The sequence below is a fragment of the Leuresthes tenuis genome, unplaced genomic scaffold (assembly GCF_036924035.1).
Source record: "Leuresthes tenuis unplaced genomic scaffold, fLeuTen1.0.hap1 SCAF_2, whole genome shotgun sequence".
Taxonomy (NCBI): Eukaryota; Metazoa; Chordata; class Actinopteri; order Atheriniformes; family Atherinopsidae; genus Leuresthes; species Leuresthes tenuis.
The window spans coordinates 13,467,003-13,488,058 of NW_027325356.1; the positions used below are offsets into that span (position 1 = coordinate 13,467,003).

At 39.2% G+C, this 21,056-nt stretch overlaps 1 protein-coding gene across 1 annotated transcript in view; it reads right to left on the reverse strand.

The window, feature by feature from the left end:
• Positions 1-17,903, reverse strand: part of LOC140301670 (protein unc-13 homolog C) — a 102,607-nt gene extending 84,704 nt beyond the window's left edge. Inside the window, exons 1-2 of the mRNA XM_072380249.1 lie at positions 17,410-17,903; positions 2,968-7,235 (exon numbers count right to left, since the gene is read on the reverse strand). Coding sequence (XP_072236350.1) covers positions 2,968-7,033 — 4,066 coding nt within the window. The 5' untranslated portion in view covers positions 7,034-7,235; positions 17,410-17,903. The remainder of the gene's footprint in view (positions 1-2,967; positions 7,236-17,409) is intronic.
• Between the last annotated feature and the right edge of the window lie 3,153 nt (positions 17,904-21,056).

Here is a 21,056-nt window from a genome sequence, read left to right on the forward strand (position 1 = left end):
TTTTTACTGCTGCGTAGATTGGGGAGAAGGTGTTAGCGGTGATAACTCAACATTGAGACTGCAGATCACAGAAGCAGTATATGGTTTTAAGTGTTTCATGTGAAATCCCAAAGGTTTGTATAAACTATGGAAAAGAAGCTCTCTCCTTGTTTCCCATCATACTGAATCAGTCAGTGGTTTGAATTGGATGGAACACAATTTTCTGTATCCGAATTTTATTTATTTTTCTTATATCAACACTTTTTCGAGAAGTGGTTAGCTAAGCATAAAGAGGGTTTACCTCCTTTGCTCCCTGAGGAACAAACACCAAACTTCACTAGTAGCAGACCTCTATAAATATTCCAAGCAAGGCTGACCTGGTTACAGAATGCCCTTGGGACTGTGAATTAGCATCTGAATACAGACGCTGCTGTAGTCAGTTGAAGATTGGCCTGGCAGGATAGGCAGCACTGCTCAGACTCCCTTCACAACTCCCACACAGACCGGTCAGCATGCTTCAGAGCACAAGAATGAGGAACACACATCAGCTACAAGAGATGAAGAGATATTTCTACTGATGGGGATTTAGTGCATGCATGAAATTATGGCTATAAGTAGTAAAATGAATATTTTACAAACTGAATCTATTATGACTAAGAATCCACACTGAATGTGTAAAGTTTTGCGAAGTTGGGGATAGTACAACATTAAAGAAATGTTCTCAAATCTGAGAGGTTGATAAACAGAATTATTTATGAAATAAGACTTTTGGTCATGCTCAGAGTGTGTTGCGTGCCACACCTTACAAACACACGTAAAACAACGATGAATGACTTAGTAAATGAGTCAGTAGACTGACGCTTAATATTTCTCATTTGTAGCTCAGCAAAAGCAGCTGGAAGGCTAATGCAGGAATTTGTTTTACAAAAATATCAAACAAGGATTTTGACTTGCGTCACAATTACATCAACTATTCATTTAAAAACACTAACAAATTTGGTCTTCAAATATTAAATATCTAGCAAAGTTTGCATAGGTCACGATTCTGTCACAGCCATGCTTTTATGTATTAAATGTGATGTTTAAAATTAAACACAAGCTTATTTATTGTACCAGATTATTTTCAAAATCAATGTCTGAACAAGCCTAAAAACTCCCTTGTAGGAGGGTATGATCATTTTTGATGCATCACTTTGACCTTACTTAGGTATAAATATATCTGTTAAAGCTGTAGTGCCATATTTAAACTTAGCTGAATGCAATGATTGAAGTAAGAACACATGGTAAATGTAAGATATCAATTAGAATTTTGATTTACATGTATCATGGACTGTCATGTCTCCAGTTAGCTGCATAGTTACTTCTATTCATATTTTAGAGGAAATAGTCTCCTGCTAATTGAAAGTAATTTACACTAAATTTATTATCTGTAAGATATAGTAAGGTGAATTGGTCTACTGCAAAAAAAATATGTGCGCATATTAGTCTCTCAATCAGTGTAGCTTTGTTTCCTGTTTTTTCCTGTACTGAATACCTCTCTGAGAGTCCCAGTGTAGCAACAATATATGTAGGTCAAGAGTTTTTGATTTTAAGTAAGAGTGGGAATTCCCCATTGACTTTTTTATGCCAGGTGGAAGACTCATCAATGAATCAGACTAATTTTTTTGTAGGCCTTGACCCATCAGGCATGCATCAATTGAATTCAAGCTAATGGCTGCAGTGAGGCAAAAGCATGATACTAAAAGACAAATGAGAGAATTGGAACAGTTCTCTGTTATAAACTATTTCTTATAGTGCAGAAATACAGTACTGTAAGTACAGGTCAATATATACAAACTTAATGTTCACTTTTACTTCAAGTGTCTGCTACCACAATGGCTGAGTTTCACATTTTTGTCCATTGTGAAGAATTGATAGAAGATTTGGAGGCCAGTTCTCCTGTAACATTTAAGTTCTATTCTCTTTTAATAATGATGAAACACCTCCAGAAAAGCATGTGTGACAGTCATAATACTGGAGTCACTGTCTATTGTAAAATAATCCAGGAATGTGCCACAGGAATACAAATAATGTTTCAGTGCCATCAATAACACTACCAGTATACCATAAGAGAAACCTCCTCCTAAATATTTCAACCCTAGGTATATGCCAAATTCTGACATCCCACTAAATCCAACAAAAAAAGTTTCAAGTCCTGGGTTCATCTCCACCAAATACTTCAGACTAAGTATCTTATTAAAAGAAAAAAGGCAAGAAAAAAAATAAAACGGGCTTATGCTAAATTAGCTCAATCAAATTTTTGACCTACTGGAAGCGTGTGGCAGTGTATTTCTCTTTATAGAGACAATGCCAATCTTGCATTTTGGGCAGGTAATGGGGGCCAAGTTCGAATGTTTACAAAAAGTTAACGAAAAATTGTTGCATACTGGTTACTTTGATTACACAATTTCTAAAAAAGGGCTTCTGCCTACTACTACTGTATGGTTACAGTTAAGAAACCATACACACTTTATGTGTTTTGGCTCGTTAATTATTTTGATTGCATGTGCTCAGAATAATTATTCCTCTTTTTCAAAATCATGCTACCTGTTAGGCATTTGAAATTAGTGGCACATTTCCCCCTCTTGTTTTTCTGTTCAATGCAACTGCTTTTTTTGTTAGTACTATTGATAATCTGTAGTCGTACAGCTTTGTTTGCTGTATTTATGAATGCTCCAGCATTCTGAAGCACAAAGATAAATCCCACTTTTTTGTGAAGTAATGTTACGTATTCACAACTTAAAGTTGACACTTTGCCAAAAATTGTCTATAGAACTGAAAGTTTCAGGTGCTTTGTCTACATCAATAATTATTGTTATTAAGTATATACTATACTACTTAACTATATACAGGTATATTCTCCACCACTTCCTGGCAACAAAGAAACTTTTAAGACTGTGCAAAAGCAAAGTGACATTGTAACAAACAATAAGGTTAAAACAGTCGTACCCCCTGCTAGGATCTGCTGCTCCAGTTCAGCCATCTGTTTCCTGTAGGCTCTCAGCGCTGCCTCTTTGAATGTGGGCCGTATCCGCTTCTTGGTGGGTGCCTCTACAGGCTTCTCCTCTGGAACATTTTTGTTTTCATCCTCCTGATGTTGCTCCACTATTTCACACACCTCAGCAGCCTCTTCTGCTATCTCCTCTACCCCCTCAAACTCTTCATCACCGTCTTCCATCTCCTCTGTCACATCATTGTCCTCAGTCTCATCTGGTTCTTCAACATCTACATACTCAATCATTGCATCATAATCAGCAGTGTCCTCTGTTAGTTGAGTTTCATTATCCTCATTATCCTCATCATACTGCTCGTCCAAACTGCAATCATATTCAAGAACTTGTGCATCTTCACCTGCTGCATAATCATCTGGGGCTCCAAAATTTTGAGAAACCTCAATATCCTGAGATTCATCGTTGTCTTGAGAGGCCTCAATGTCATCAGATACATCATACTCCTGAGAAGACTCACACTCTTGCCCAAGCTCAATTATCTCCTCAGTGTCATTAATAATAGTTCTATTTTCTAGATTAGCTAGTACTTGCTCCATCACTTCAACATAGTGGGTTTCACTGTCCACTGATTGTTCCCCTGCTTCTGCACCCGTTTTCTCTTCCTTTGCATTATAGATGGCAGTGTCTGTGTGGACATCTGAATCTATTGTAGTGGTGGAGTTATTTGCAGTGGAAGTGGACATGGGGCGGAAACGCCCCATAAATGAGGAAGAGGAGTTGGTAGGTTCCTCAGGAGGAGCAGGGGTACCCTGTGATCCAGACTTCCAGACTACCTCCAGAGCTGACTTAGCTCTCTGAAGAGTGGATCCAAATCCAAAACCGAAGGACTTTTCAGTGAGATCAATGCTAAGTCTACTGCTCCAAGACTTGGGAACCTCCTCAACCTTCTCTGTTCGAATCTCACTCTGGCTGCGATACATACTTGTAGACTTGCTCTGAGCCTGGTGAAAGCCATGATTAACATCAAGTTCAGGAAATTTTTCTTTGGGACCTGTTTTGGGTGTATCCTTTGCAACATCTTTGGATGCTACTTTAGGTGCTACTGTTGGGGCTTCTGCAGGAGCTATTTTAGGGGTCTCTTTGGCGGTCACTTTAGGACTCTCGTGTGGGGCTACTTTTGGAGCCTCTTTGGGTATTATCTTAGAAACTTCTTTAATGGGTACTTTAACAATATCGTCAGATGCTACTTTAGGTATATCTTTCGGGGGCTCTTTTGGGAGTGGTTTTGAAGCTTCTTTGATGACCTCTTTAGCAACATTTTTTACACTATCATTAGATGTAACTTGTGGTGGTTCTTTAGCAATGATTTTAGGAGACTCTTTAGGGGACTCTTTTGGGGTTGAGTCAGGGGTCAAGACAGGGGTATCAATTGGGGTAATTTTTGGGCTCTCTTTAGGTGACTCTTTAGGACTTTCTCTTGGAGTTATTATAGGACTGTCTTTTGACATCACTTTAGAAGTGACCTTGACAGCCTCACTACAACTTACCTTTGATGTTGCTTTTGACACATCCTTAACTATGGGCTTTGTGGTTTCTTTAGGTATGAGTTTAGGACCATCTTTAGAGACGGTTGGAGAGCATTCTTTCACAGCTGATTGTGATATCTCTTTAGGTGACTCTTTAGGAGCTGTTTTAGACAATACTTTAGGTGAAACCTTACCAGACACCTTGGGACTTTCCTTCAGCAATATTTTGGTGGTTTCATCTTTAGGAGACAGTTTACTTTGTTTTTGTGTAACTTTAGCTGCCACTTTAGGGCCATCTTTAGATGATCCTTTCTTGCTTTCTTTTGTGATTAACTTACTTCCCTCTTTAGACTGCCGGGTAGAAGTCTTGACAGGCTCACGTTCTGTGATGGGAGGAATAATATGGGTGGTTATAGGTGGTAAGGAAGATTCTCTATCTAGCATCATGAATTCTTCATCTCCCTCAAACTGTAAATCAACCTCCTGACATTTAGTGATGTTCTCTGGAAAACCAGGGATGGTTGATGGGTCAAAGGGGCTGCTAACCTCTATAGAGGCCTCTAAGCCAGAGTCAGCACCTTGCTCCAGATGATGCCAGTCTTTCCATGGAGATAGATCACCTTGCAAAGACAGCTGGGAGCCACTGTAGTGGCTTCTATCCCCAGACATGCAGACAAGTCCATTGCTAACCCCACTATCAATAGTTTCTGTAGTCTCAACTTCATTATGTTCATAAGTTTGATTATCATGGCTAAGAGGGTGACTAGGGCTAGCATACCAAGAGGAGGCCATATCCTCTTGCTTTCTCTGCCACAGTTCCTGATCAGAGGAGGACAGGAGGGAGCAGCCATTTGTCCGTGTAAAGTACTGACTTTCTGAGAAGTCTTCTGAGTATGATTGACAAAGTTTTGAACAGTCAGACTCAGAACGGCTAAGTTTTGGGCTTGAGTAGTCACTCTGGGAAAGCCAGCCAGGGGTCAGGTCAGAGTAGTAAGCCTTTGCATGCTTGTCTGAGTCGTAGTAAGAGTCATCAGCATAGTGAACAGTGCCTGAGTAACCTGCTTCATCTCCTGACCGGCTGTGCTCATGGGACCGCCTCTTGTCTGATTTGGCCTTGTGAACAGGCTTTGAAATGACCATTGCATATTTATTTCTGCTTAATTCATCAAGTTCTTTATCACTGTCCATTGAATCCCAGTCATCGCTCTCCACTACTTTATCTTTTCCTGAGACCTTTATATCCATACTTTCATATGTTTGTGAGGATGACATTGTTTTGTCTTTTCTCTCTTTTCCGTCATGAGTTAAGCTATCAGTGGAGACTGTAATGCCTGTTCCTTTAAGTTTATAGCATTTTTTCAAAACTATATCCCTATCTTGGGGAGTTGCAAAAATAACAATAATAGGACGGGGTTTTGCATTAGAACATTCTCTTTGCTGCCCTAATCTATGAGCCAGCTCAACTTTAATAATTTTCTGGGCATCAATGAAACCCATTTTGTCTTTCAGTATTTTGTATATTAGACTTTCTGTTTTTTCAGACCTTTCTTCAGGGACATTGAGGAACCGCAAGGTTGAATTATTGGCCTGGTGGCTAATTTGTTTTATGTAGTCATGAATATCACGTGTTTCCCTTCTAGACTGGACAAATCCAGAGCGAAGCTGTTCAATCTCACTCTGAACTACTTCCACACTGCTGGAGATCTCATCAATGGAACTCTTTAGAGCATTTACGTGGCCACGAAGCTCAGATAATTCCGTCTCTATCTGGCTGATCCCCTGAAGCTCCTTAAAGATCATTTCCATTACATCTTGGGTTTGACTGATGCAACCTGTTGACGAGGAACCAGGCTCGAGGGTTGAGCTTTTGTGCTGCCTTCCAGCACGGTCCAAAGATTTGCTGCGTATTCCCAGGGTTTTCCTCCAGTTGCTCACCTCTGAGTCTGAGGAGACACATTCCTGGCTCTTTTTCCATTTTCTTAACTTGCGTAAAGCACCAAGCCTAAGTGTGTGTAAACTGGAACGTTCCACTCGTTCACCCTCAGAACTGCCATCAGAAGGAGCCAAACTGATAAGGCTCTTCCTGTTTCGTCTCACTGGCATAGTGTGTGATTTATGCTCATCCAGTCTCCGTACAAGTTTTGTCTCACTCAAGGAGTCAGAGTAGCTACTATCAATCGAAAGAACCTCAGGGAAAATGCTTTCATTATTATTCAAAAATGGAGAGTTTTTTGGGAGTCCATTTGCTATAGCTACCCGATAACTGAAAGTGGGTGACAGAGATGAGCAGTCGTTCTTTCCGTCGTCTTCTTCAACTGATATATTACGTGCTGAAGAGCATTTGGAAATCTTTTTAACCGTAGTCTTCAGAGTGGTAGAGAGAGTTGGATTGTGTGTTTGCAAATCAGTGGTCAATTTGGGCTCTTTATTTTCGATTCTTTCTTTCTTCTTTATTGGGTTTGCCAATTTCTTTGTAAACATTCCTTTATAAATCTTTTCAATATAGGATGATACAGTCTTGAATAGGGCAGAAACCATGGATGGCAATCCGGTAGATTGTTTTTGTCATCCAGTGAAAGATATCGACTAGAAATGCAGTGTTGGTGAGCTAAGCACAATCAGCCTGTGCTTGACTGAAGGAACCCAACTCCTTTGCTATAATCACTTGAAGCACAGTCCGTGCAGTGACTCACGAAAACTTTTGAATTCAGTGGCCTTTCTCCAGAGCAGGAACATCTCTCTGTAAGACAAGAAAAAAAAGAAAAAGAATATTTATATTGTCATGTGCCTGAAGATTCCTGTACTCCCCAGAAACATAACAAAAAAAACAATTGTTACTTTGCATATATCGATATAGTGAACAATCGGCTAAATTTCATCAAGCAGTTATTTTATTTACAAAAGATATGATTTGAGCACTGAAACCAGGACAATTTGAATGCTTATTTAATTTAATTATTTTGTAATTCTAATAATTGTCTTAAAGTATCTAATTTTAATGAAAATCCTACTAATGCTTACATAGACAATAACTTGGTCCAATGCTTGAAAAGGGTTTTAAAAGTGAGAAAGTAAAAGATAATGTTGACAGTGTATACAATCAAGTATGCGTGGATGTGTTATTCAAGGGCAGTCAAGCCAGTAGCTACACAGTATCCAGCATCTATGGCAAAAACAAGACAATTATTCTAATTGATTCAGTGCTACACAGTTCTTGTCAAAGGAGCGCATGGAGCCCAAAAACTAAACCCTTTTCATAATGTGAAAGACTGTTAATGCTATAGAAATATTATGGCTTGATGAATCAGGCCTCAGATAATATTTCATCTTTCAATTAAATCTGATTGAAACATTTTTCTAAATGGGCATTTTTATTTTCCATATACTGATTTGAATTAAATTATCCGGATGTCTTCACTAATTAAACCGATGAAGTGAATCACTTATATTGTTGAACACTTGATGTCCCAATTAGTTAAATTAGTATGGTTCAGCACTTAAGCCAACAATATAGTTACAAACAGCACAAAAAAGCAATGTTTAAGCTTCAACAGCTTGGAGTTTCTCTGAGGGGTGTGTTGTTGTTTTTTTGTTTTTTTAGAGTGGAACTGGTCAATTGTGTCAAAAGAGTCTTTTTTTTGTGCAGAACATCTGATAACTGCTCCACATTAGTTCTGGGGTTTAGAGCTTGATATGTCTACAGTCTCGTGACCGCAGAGACACGTTCACTTCAAATGAGCTGTGAAACACAGCACCACAGTTAGTTTTTATTGTTACTTACAGAAGAAGGACCATGCATTAGCTAATAGAACCTTTGTATTGGTTGCCAGGATTGTTTTCTGCTGCTTCTGTATGATGAATGATGAATGAATCAAGCCACTTGATGATTTGTTAAATTCATGATGCGAGGCCTGGGCCAGAAATTAATAAAAACACATTGTGTTATATTTACTGAAATATCTTGTGTAATGATCCTATTTTAATTCTGAGCTGCAGTTTGGTAATAAGAAATAATAAAATACTTTAACTTCAGCTATCATCCAAATGTAAATATGAAAATCAAAACTGCTCTAAAAAAGGACCTGTCAAAAGTTTGGACACACCTGTCCATTTAGTTTAATGGGGAACTCCGGTATTTTTAAACCTAGACCTTATTTCTGGCAGGAAATACGTTTATCTACTCACCGGCGGAAGTCGGTGTCCTTCGGAAGCTATTTAGATAACTTGCGATCGACGTATATTCATATAACGGAGTGAACGGGGCGGAGACAATGCAGAGTGCCTGTGTAGAAATCCCTCCGTTAGCTCTCCTATAGCCGCAAGTAGCCACATAACAGCACCCATGAGCTAACAGAGCAATAGTACACATTCGATCATTCATTCGTCTTAAAGTATTGGTGAAATAAAGACAGATAATGCCTTATTTAGAGGCTACATCGTCTTTGCCCCGTTCACTCCGTTATATGGATATACGCCGATTGCGAGTTATCTAAATAGCTTTCCAAAGGACGCCGACTTTTGCCAAACCGTTCTCGGTGAGTAGATAAACGTATTTCATGCCAGAAATAAGGTCTAGGTTTAAAAATACCGGAGTTCCCCTTTAAATGATCAGTTAGTCACAGGTAAGTATGATGTAAGCTGATGTAAGTATTAAATTCACAGAGGAAAAGGTATGATTTGACAGCAGCTGATTTCTCATCAGCCAGATAATCATTCAACATTAGCCTGTGGCTGGGAACAGCATCGAGCTTAAATAGTTTTTGTAAGGTATAAAGTCACATTTTATGAAATAAGACAAACCTAAATGAGAATAACATTCCAAATTAATAATAAATCATACTGAGGCAAAAAAATTGAAGTATTTCCATGTGGTCTACTAATTCTTTCTGTTATATTTTGTTTAATTTCTTTTTTGCCAGAGCAACGTTGGCTACATCTTTTGAAGTAGTGTCACTGGAACATGCTGTTGTGTTTTTGTGTGTGGTTATCCTTTGATGGGACTGTGTCCGAGTGAGTTTTCTGACTGGCAGTTGTTTTATTCATGTGAGAAAAATAAGTACCGAATGTATATTATCAATGGCATATAAATATAGCTACAGTAATTAAGAAATTGCTTTGATACTGTGTATGTATCTTTGAAGTGTCTTGAGATGACATTTGTTGTTAGCTTTATATAAATAATACTGAATTGAACAGAATTGAATATGTATCCATATGTCAATCAACCATGTTTTAATTACCATATGCTGAAGATCAGTCTCAAGATTTTCAGGTTTGGTGCATTTAAGAAAACTGTTGAAGGTAGACTCAACGTCTGCCCCATGTGTGTTTAGGACAAATTAACACTTTCATCTCAGTCAGTCATGTCCAGTGAAGTGTCTTTGCTGCACAGTAAAGTGTTGCTTTACTGACATTTTCAACTGTGCAAGGTGTTTTGCTTACATTCTTTATCCATGTGTTTGTGTGTGTGTTGGAGAGGGAGATCTGACGAGGACATGAAGTCTCAATAGCAAAAAATAAACATTAGTTGATTTAACTCCAGTTTTGTGTTCTCACGTTGCACTCTAAAAGGCTTTGCTTGGGACTGTGCAGCTATCTTCCATGAGAAAACAAAAAAGGAAAAAAAATAAGGCCTATCTGATTGCACTTTTTAGTGACCACAGATTCAATTATTAAGGGCAAATATTGGCTGATAACAATAATGCCCAATCTATTGGAGCACCTTTAGCCGTTACAGAATTGGATGACACCATGATCAATAGAAGGAGGACCACAGTACATGTTATGGTAATAGGAGGTTCATGACTCCACTGTCTCTCTAACCTGCAATTGATACCCTTAAGGAAAAGAGATCTTGATCTATTAAATTTGTGATGAAGCTATATTTCAGATTTGAAATTAGTGAGTTACTATTCTACTGAGATTTATTTCACTTTAGTTTATAGGACACTAAAATCTTCTCCTTCCTCGTCTTTCGGCCTCTCCCTTTTATCAGGGGTGGCCACAGCGAGTCCATCTCGCATCATTGATTTGGCACATGTTTTATGTTGGATGCCCTTCCTAACGCAACCCTCACCATTTATATAGGACACTAAAATATGATAATAAATTCAATTAATTTATCTACACTACTAAATAACAATAATATAGTGAGAAGAAAATAAATATAGAAACTAAGAGTGAAATGCTGTCAGTTGGTACTATAAGTAAATAATATAGAAATAATTATATTATGATCTTATTAAAGATTTATTTTACAGAGCCTGCAGAATATAGACATTTCATGACAAAATTCAGTCATTATTTTTAGTAAGTCACAGCATGTTATGTCAACATCTTTTCTTTTCCTCAAAGTAAAATTACTCAGTTGGTAATAAAAATGATAAATACAATATATAAAAAAGAAATGTTGTTGAACTCATATCAAAATGTACAAAAGACACCTCTGACAAACAGGTATTTGAAAACAGATCACGACTGATCTGATATTGCAAACCATGCGCTCCACAGTAAACATCTCTTCAGAGAGCACACTCACCTACTTGGTGCTTCTGAGCAGTGCTACCTGTGGACCTGTGTTACTGAAAGATACTAACTGCAAAGAAGCTATTCATTATTTAAGGATTTATTAAAAGCTGATCTCGTACTAATACACTTGGAGTGTGCATTTTTGATTAATACATTTTTCTTTTGTACTTTGTACTCAAATTCTCAAGACAGAATTTAGAATATTTTCTACACAAGCTTGATATGTGAGAGCCCCAGAGTATTTTAAAAGTGTTGAGTATTGTTTTTCTGCCTGTTAAGTCACATTAAGTCAAGCAAAATCATGTATTTTTGTTGTATTTAATGACTGACACTCAACTTCTCCAAATACTTATGCTTTATCTTGTATGGTGTATCTGTGTTGTGTTTCCCAACTGTTGAATCTCCTAAAATAGATATGATATAAAAAGGATTGAAATCCTTAATTGTGCTTACTTGTCCCACCTCCTGTCTGATTCATATATTCTGTTGGTTGACACGCAGTGTCTATTAAGATTCTATGGTTGTCAATTTCTTATATCCTATCTCTTATGTATTCTTAAATTTGTCTTATTTCATTCTCACTCACTATTTGCTTATGTCAATACTACAGTTAAGCTTAGACAACAACAACTTGGTCAAGTTTAGGAAAATATCACAGCCTTTCAAAAACCTGCACATTCCATATTTAGTGATAGTTTGGTTGGGTAAGAAAAATATGGTTTAGAAACTTAAATTTTCTCACTTGAAATGAGTAAAGGTTTTAAAAGTTGTATTATGGTATGGTCTGACACCTTCTAAAGTCTAGTGAAACTGCTTCTTTACTGTTGTAAATTAATACTTTGGATCAGCCTTCAGAGACTGCATCAAGAGTCTGCAAACACGTCAACATTAGACTTGAATTGGAAAATATATCACACTATAATATTTAAAACACTAAGAGTTGTCTCTCAATGCCTTATCCTCTAAATACTACAGAATAGTAACTGTGACACACGCGCTGTGAATATTCTACCATTGCTCTGCACTTTGTATATCATCAGGAATGATCTCATATCTCGTTCACTATTCAGACCACAACTTCTAGTTGCAGGCGTCATTACACAACCATTTGCGGCAGTTTTGATTTTGGGACATATTGTGAAATAGTTTAAATATATTTGATGCAGGTTCTAAATTTTGTTTGCATAATCATAAGTTTCAGGCTCATGGCTGATCTATCAATAAATCAATTATCTTCATTTTTTTGCTCTTGGTGAGTGACCATAGTATAATATAATGCCCTTTGAGGCATCCATTATCTATCCATCCATCCATTTTCTCTACTTGCTCTGGGATATTTTCTCTGCCTGCTCAATCCAATTCAGGATCATGGGGGGGGGGGACATACAAACTCCATACAGAAATGGTTGAAGCTCTGGAGAGCTCTAATAGCTGGAGACAGCCAAACAACAACTCACAGCTCTGACTTACTGCCAGAGAAGGTAAACTAGAGAAGCTGAAGCCAGGAGAAAGCATAGGATGTTCTCCACTGAACCATCCAAAGGGTATGCTCAGAGGCAGGGTAATAGGAATGAGAATAGACCTACCCAGGGCAGAGACAATACTGGAGGAGCATATGGGAGAGAGAAGCATCACATAACACCAATGCTCCATGGCTAGTGGATCTGAGAGCTGACTAAAGCAATCTTCCAGAACAGGAATCAGTGACCATCATGATGGCAGACATCCAAGAGAGAGTCTCAAGTATGAAGAGGTGTTACAAGTAACACCCGATGAGCTGAACACCAGTTTCAGAATAACCAAACTGTCACACAAGACTGGAAGATCAGACATACAAATCTGTGCACCATCTTAACTGACTACAACAAAGCCTATGACTCAATGCCTCATACATGGATACTGGCTGGAATGCTTGGAACTCTACAATATCAACAGGACACTAAGAATCTTCATCAACAACTCAAAGGGACTGTGGAAGACAACTCGGAGGCCAATTGCACAAGTTGATATTAAGTGCGGCAAGTGCGGCCTCAGCCACATCATCACAAAGACTGACTATGGATACCGGTTCCGAAGTGGAGTAGGCATCAGCCACCTCCTTTACATAGAGACATTGACCTATATGCTACGACTGAGTGAGACATCAATTCACTGATACACATCAGTAGGATATACAACAAGGACATCAGGATTGTCATTTGGACTAGTGATATCAAAGAGAGGCAAAGTGATCACGACTGAAGGGGCTGAACTACAGAGGGCACCATAAGACTAACTACAAATACATTGGGATCTCACAGGCAAATGGCAACTATGAAGAGGCCACAAGAAAGTCAGCCACAACCAAGTAACTACAAACAGTAAGGCAGTTCCCTGAGGAGTCAGCTGAATTAGAAGAACAACACAATGCCCTGCAGGTCATCATATACCTGGCATAATAACCTGGACAAAGGTGGAGATAGAAGCCACTGATATCAAGACAAGAGAGCTCCTCGTAATGTACGAATAACTTCACCTCAAATCACCCCAAAAAATCCAGTATCAAGAAGTCCTATCATTGGCTTGAAAAGGGAAAGGGAAACTCAAGAGCAGGCCCTGAGCACAAGAGTCATCAAGGCCAGGACAACCTCAACACACACACACATACCCACACCAGATAAGACCCCAGGTGCAGGCTATGCAAAGAGTCCTCTGAGACAGCCCAGCACATAGTAGCAGGGTGTAAGTTGCAGGCATGGAATGCCATAACCAAGTGGCAGGAATAGTATACAGGAACATATGTGCCAAGTATGGCTTGGAAGTCCCAAAGTCAAAATGGGAGATACCTCCAAAGATAGTGGAGAATAACAGAGCTAAGATCCTATGAGACTTCCAGATTCAGACTGATAAACAAGTAATGGCTAACCAACCAGATATTGTGGTGGTCGACAAACTACAGAAGAAAGCAGTAGTGATAGATGTAGCAGTTCCACATGACAGCAGCATCAAGAAAAAGGGAAATGATAAGCTCTAAAAATACCAAGAGCTGAAGGTAGAAGTTGAAAAGATGTAGGCAGTTAAGGCAGAAGTTGTACCAGTGGTAATCAGAGCACTAGGTGCTGTGACCCCTGAAATGGGAGAATGGCTCCAGCAGATCCCAGCAACAACATCAGAGGTCTCTGGCCAGGAGAGAGCATTTTTAGGAACAGCTACTGCGAAGAGCCCTCAAGTTCCCCAGCCTCTGGTAGAGGACCTGAACTTGAAAGAAGAGGTACCACCAACAAGTGTGGTGTTTTTTAATATTTCTAAATATGTACATATCAAGATAATATACATATATATATCTATATTCTTATAATGATCATATTTATCACCTGCTTATTTAAACTTTTAAACTACTGCAAAAGGTTGTGTTAATAGGCAGGTTTACTCTCTGCTATTTCAGAATAGATGATAACAAATCTAGCCTTCTGGCAATCTGCATATATATATATATATATATATATATATGATTGGTTGTTTATTTAAAGGCATTCTATTTCTGTTATGCGTTTTGTCTTTTTTTAATTAATATTACAAGTCAAGAATTTACTTGAAAACACATGGCTTAGACTAACAGGTTGTACTAAGGATGTCTTGTGGTTGGTTTGGTTTGCTTGTTTTTTGTTTGCAGAATTATTCATAAAGTTTTGGATAGATTTCTATGAACATTTTACCTTTAATGGAGCATGGCCTAACTCATATTGATCTGGATATGAATTCAGACATTTTTTTCACTCAAGATTGGTGGTTTCTGATGACTGTTTTTAATGTTTTTCATTCTGATAATCATATTACTTGCATCCATCCATTCATTTCGCATAAGCGTTTCATTCTATTTAGGGTCACTGATATGCTGGAGCCTATCCCAGCTGACATGCGGTGAGAGGCAGAGTACACCCTGAACAGGTTGTCAGTTCATAACAGGACCAACACAAAAAACCACGCATGCCAACACACAAGGGCCAATTTAGTATCTACTTGAATCCAACATTTTCAAACAATGTCTTACAATGAAATGGTTTATTATGGAGAACATCATTTTACATTAAATTTTTGTGCAGTCACAAAAATACCTCAGAATCAAGACTTCAGGTTAATTTCAACTTTTAAAGCTTTTTAAAAAAAATTATTTTAGTGGTGTACTAAATTGAGTTATTCACAATTATCATAGAACATGGCATCTGGGACATGATGCTGTTTACAGTAAAGCGACACTGGAAAAACACTTAAATAAAGCCCTGTGTTGCACCTTGTCTGGACAAATCAGACTCGACGAGTACCAGTGTTTAATGAGTGTTGATCACCAACTATGGAGCTGCCTTCTCTTTACAGAGCCAAGATCCTGACATTTGCATGTTGAGGTTTGACAAATGAAGCATTCACCCTCTTAAAGAGTTAGAGTTGATGCAGAAATGGCTTACTAATGCCCATGGGGTATTGCCTGTATCGTCCCATTAGAGTGTAATGATTCAAGAATTAGAAGAAAAGTATGACAAACAACTAGATTATTATACTCTGCATTAGTTTTTATTAGCGTAGTTTTTACTAATATGACCACAAAATCTGCAGACATGCTTCTGTTAATAGACAGCAGCTTACTGGCCACAAGTGAAATTCTACACAGCCATCAAGACAAGCACATCAATTCAATAGAAAATTGTACAATTGTTCCCCTGATTCCACCTAAGTAGAGATAAGTATACGTAAAAGTTTATTTTTGCTTAAGTTGCCATAGTGTCACCCATGCACAAATAGACCTTTATAGAATGAGGTTCTCTCTGGAGAATAGAGTAAATGACTATTCTTGAATCATGCATGTTATATAACCTGCATGATCTAACAGGGTGTCATATATACAGAACTAGCATGGTACATGTTTGACTATGGATTGCTTTGGAAAACATATAATGCCTCTGCTTATGGTTTTTCTGCCTTCATTAGCTTTTTGTGCCATTCCTTACAGTGTTGATATTCTGAGCAATTGAGTAAGGCACTGAACCGTCAATTGATGCAAAAGATATAATTGACAGTTTCCTCCTCATTGTGCTGTTAAACACTTAGGCTACTCCATAATGACGCTGCTTGGTCAGAGATGAGGGTCTATTGTGACAAAACAAAATCTGGGAATTCCGGTGCTCCTGTGACACAGCCCCTCCCATTTGTGAGTCAGAGAGAGAACACTACAGAAAAAGGGGAAGCACCCCACCACACCCACTCCCAATGCCCTGAGGCACTTCTTCCTTAAGCCCTCCAGTACTTTTCAATGATCTATTTCACCCATTGTTCCTCATGTATCTGATTAATAGAGCAATCTACAATAACATGATTTATGTCTCACAGCCTATAGTGTTAATTGGAGGCATGCTAACCTATGTCTCATATTGGAAGCTGATAGTCACTGCTGCTGAAAAACCCAAGTATCCCAATTTAAGGTTGTCATGCTGCAAGCAATATTACCACATCTGTGATGTACTGTTCATTCCCTTATCCCCCTGGATGAGACTGAAGGATGTTTTGTTTGAAGACCTTCATAAATAGATGCATATAGATGAGAGATGATCATGTGTTACGTCATGTCTCCGGAGCACATGATTGTGGATTATGGCAGAGTGTGGATTAGTACACATGTTGGTGTGTGCATGCATGTGTATCTATGTGCACAGGCCTGTTTGAACACACATGTGATATGTATGCTTCTGTGCATGATTGCTTTTAAGCATGTATTTGCTGCTCTGAAAGAAGAGCGAAGTAGCCTACACTAGTGGGAGCTGAGCTTGAGAGGGTGTGTGCATCCTCAGATCATATTGCCTTCACGCCTACCCTCAGCTACATTCTAACCAAAGTGGTCCATTTCCCAACAGTGAAATATCTGGCTGCAGCCTTAGGAAACCAGCCAACATCACAACAAACAGTCTCCCATCATGAATCAAAATGTTACATTTTCTTTGGCCGTCATGGTGAGAGATCTAGTCTCATTGCATTTGCTCAGTGTGAAACACCAGCATTGTTCACATGCGTTCCTGTTGTGCGTTATGCAGAGCAACATAGGGAAAGGTGAGAAAGAGAGAATAGGGACAATTGTAGAATCGACAGTGTTTGCATCAGAATGACTATTAGAATAAACTGCAACAATTAGTCAAGGAATATCATTAGTAATACCTTGTATTTCTCACGTCACCTACATCGACAGATGATGCCATCTATCCGCATCATTTTTCAAATAACGTTTCATTAATCCATTGACAGGGCCACAGGGGGAGGGGAGGGAAGCAACAAGAAGAAATAGAATGAAGTCAAACAGTCAAGATATCCACAACATGCAAACACGCATCGAGCGCCCAAATAGGCTGCGCTGCTGCACATACCTGGTTATGTCTGATCCCCGTGCAGGACGCCAGCCGTAGTGAGCGAAGCGAGCCGTGTGGAGCCGATTCCCCGATTTCAGCGAATTGTCAGTGCGAGGGAAGCAGCGATTCTGGGGAGGGGAGGGAGGGAGGGAGGTGAGACAGTGGCACGGTGCGCAGCTGGCTGCTAATACCAGAGCTCACAGCATCTCTCCATGTCCGTCAGACATCACACCTCCAGCCCTGCTTCCACGAGGAAACGCACACACACACACCACTCCCCCATGCCACCATCGGCAAACCCCTTTCTGCCGTGCTCCCCTGTCTCGTGTTACGGGGGAGCGAAGATGCTTTTAAAAGCCGCAAGCTGTTTCGCTTTATTGGCTCCACGACTGTCTAACAATCACACAACCTTTCTTAGTAAGTGTCACAGCATGGAGTGTCTTGTCCTAAAAGGGATTCAGGCGGATCGTGGAGGCAGACAGCGCTGCTGCTCCTCCTGGCAGCCCCGACTGAAGCTCTGCTCCTCGCCTGGAGAGCGTCCGTCCCTCCCATATAAAAATCTCTCTCTTTCTCTCTCTCTCTCTCTCTCTCTCTCTCTCTCTCTCTCTCTCTCTCTCTCTCTCATCTCTCATTGCGTGTGTGTGGTTGTGTGTGTGTGCTCACCGAGTCTGGCTGAGAAAATTGAGCCCACATAAACATAAATGCACAGAGACGCATATTACACACATATACACTCACGCTCACGAAAGATGCCGTGAGTGAAGAAAATGGAAGATAAGGGGATGGACATTTGTGATTTAAAAAGGCGCGTGCCTCGCTGCGTGTAATTCCCCCATGCTAATGCTGAAGCTACACACTCTGATGGAAACATTATTGTGATAAAATATGTTAATAAACCGTTAATAGTTGCGCATTGAGCAGCAATAGGCTAAGGAAGTAGTGCTACAATTTTTTTTCAGGAGCTTTGCAAATATGCGCGCGCTTCTCCCATGGTGCACAAATGCACGCGTTTAAGGGCATGACTGTGGGGCAGCAGAAGCGCAATTTCATTTCTTTTTTCAAACACATACACTTAAGATGTCGACCTCATGTCTTTGCAGAAGAACATCCCTATCTGATCACTCGCTCAAAAGCCACACATCATTTAATTACGTCTATCAGTGGAAACGTCGTCATACATGCTCACAGTCATACTGCCCATCATGCTCACAGACAGTGTAGATTTGTCATAGATGTACTGTTTATTAAAATACCATCATCGTCTTGGAACACGTGCGGCTGAGCCTTTGAGCTTCTTACACTACTATGTAAAGGAATTTTAAAGGAGCACCAAAGCTCACAACAAGGGATATGCTAATTTCGCTAATTGCTTTAATTTGTCTTTGTAAGACATTTAGCTAATTGCGGATTTAATGTCATGTTGACTGGGACAAATGAAGAAGACAGTAAAATAAAAACATAGCAGGTAGTGTGTCACATGATAGACCACATCCTTTCACCAGCTCTAACTGTCTTGGTGGTGATTAAGCATTCAAATTAAACCCATCTCTCTGATGCCTCTTCGACCCTGCCTTCGCTCTGTCAGTCTTGCTCTCCTCTCTCAGCTGTTATGTGTGTCATGCCTTCCTCCAACAGCCACTAATTGTCTGGCCCTCAAGCGAAATCACATTCCTGTCCCTCCCAGCTTCTTGTCACATGTGAAAGAGGAAGAGTGTATGGAAATGTGAGCAACTGTGTGCGCAAGCGTGTGCGGGAAGGGATTTTGATTGGGGGGGGGGGGGGGGGAGTTGTACAGAGCCCCAAGCTATGTACGGCTCCTCCTCGCCTCCTGCTGGTGATGACAGCAACTGCAACATAGAGCCTCAGCTGTCTTTGAATCAATTTGACCCAAATGATCCTCGCCAATTACAGCAGCACACTTGTGTTCAGACAAAGATACAGACCAAATACTGATTTTTATTAACATTTGACATGGTTCAAAGGCAGAGTGAATCAGCAAATTAGTTGTGTCTGATTGTGATGCAGTTATCATTAGAAAATATATTATAAAAACACGCATACACACATGCATACATGCATTTTGCAAAGGGTCAGCAAAGGGTCAGCAAACCACTTCTCCTGAGGGCCTCTCCATCTCTGTCCCTGACTCTCTTCACTGTCTTCTCCCCTCAGCGGTCCTCACCTATTCAAGCTGATGTAAGAAATATTCATCTTTCTTATTTTTGTTTTGTTTTTCTTGAACACGCATCTTAAACATGTGAATGAGAATGAAAGTGCAGTGCATAATAAAACCATCCAACAACTGCCCCCCCCACCCCACTTCCTCCTTGTGAGAACTTTCTGTTATTAAAGGAAACACTTGAGAATGATGCTTCATGACATTCATAAAAGCAATATATTTGCAGGATCCCTTTTTTTTTTAAAGGAGATCAACAAACAACGTATGAAGGCATTGATGCAATTAGATCCGCTTTTTGTGATTTTTGCAGATATCAGAGATATAAGTTTTTGTTATAAAATGCACAACTTTTAACATTTATGCTCAGCGTCCACAGCACTGATGCATTTTAGGATACTGAATAGTTAGCTATATAGAAGCACTGTTAAGGCTAGTGTTTTAAAAACAAAATCACAGACATCCACGTTTGATTCTTGAGTGGATATTATCAGTCCATACAGGTCTTTAAAAATCAGTGTCAAGAAAGAAATCTCTTGTCTTTCTTGTATTTCTGACATTGCTATTCAATGTCAGAAATATGTCAGATGTCAGAAATGTCACACCATTTTCAAAACAAACAACCCTCCCCCTCCTGTTTATACCAGCAGGTGTATACAGGAATAAACATTGAATATGTTCATACAGTTATACTATATAAGATGTATTATCAACATAGATTATTTCTGATATTGTGCTAAATTGCTTGTCTGCTGAAAGATTTTTTGTTTGTTTGTTTTAAAACATAATAGAGAAGTTGTGGCACAAAAGCTTCTTTTTTTTTTTTAAATCCAGCGAAACTAGAAATATCATCCAACTCATCTCCTGTGTAAGACTCATTTTCAGGAAGGAGAAACACATGAAAGTTGGACCTAATGAGAAAGGCAGATGGCCTTTTTGTAGCCCTTTAGTGGTTAAATTCCTTCCATTGAAGCAGAAAGAGATTGCCATGGGCTGATGTAGCATTAAATCTAGCACATGACCATCAGCTTGGAGGAAAATATCTTTTCATTTATGTTAAGTAGAGGGAGAGCACATTAAAATTGTACATTTAAATGACACAGCTGTCTACACACAGCTGGCATTAGTTCATACTGCCTTCAGCTCTATAGAACTAGATTAACATTTTCATCATATTAGCCACTAGTGAACCATAGAGACATGATTATTGTTGTTTGGGGTCTACTAAATGAAAACAAACCAAAGGAAATGTTGTGGATGAGGAAGTCGAGGAGTTCAAAGGTTAAAAGGAGAAGTGTAATATTTCCTCCATCCATTCTCCTTCCATTGAAGTTTATAGTCTGACAATAGATGTCTAAAGAAACTCAAGGAAGTTGTTGTATGCAAAAGTCTCTCAGGTGACTCCAGCCATCACTGCTCTTGATTTGTTCCGATCTGTGAACAGAAAAATAAAGGAAACACAGTAACAGCCCAGTGAGGTTGCAGTTCA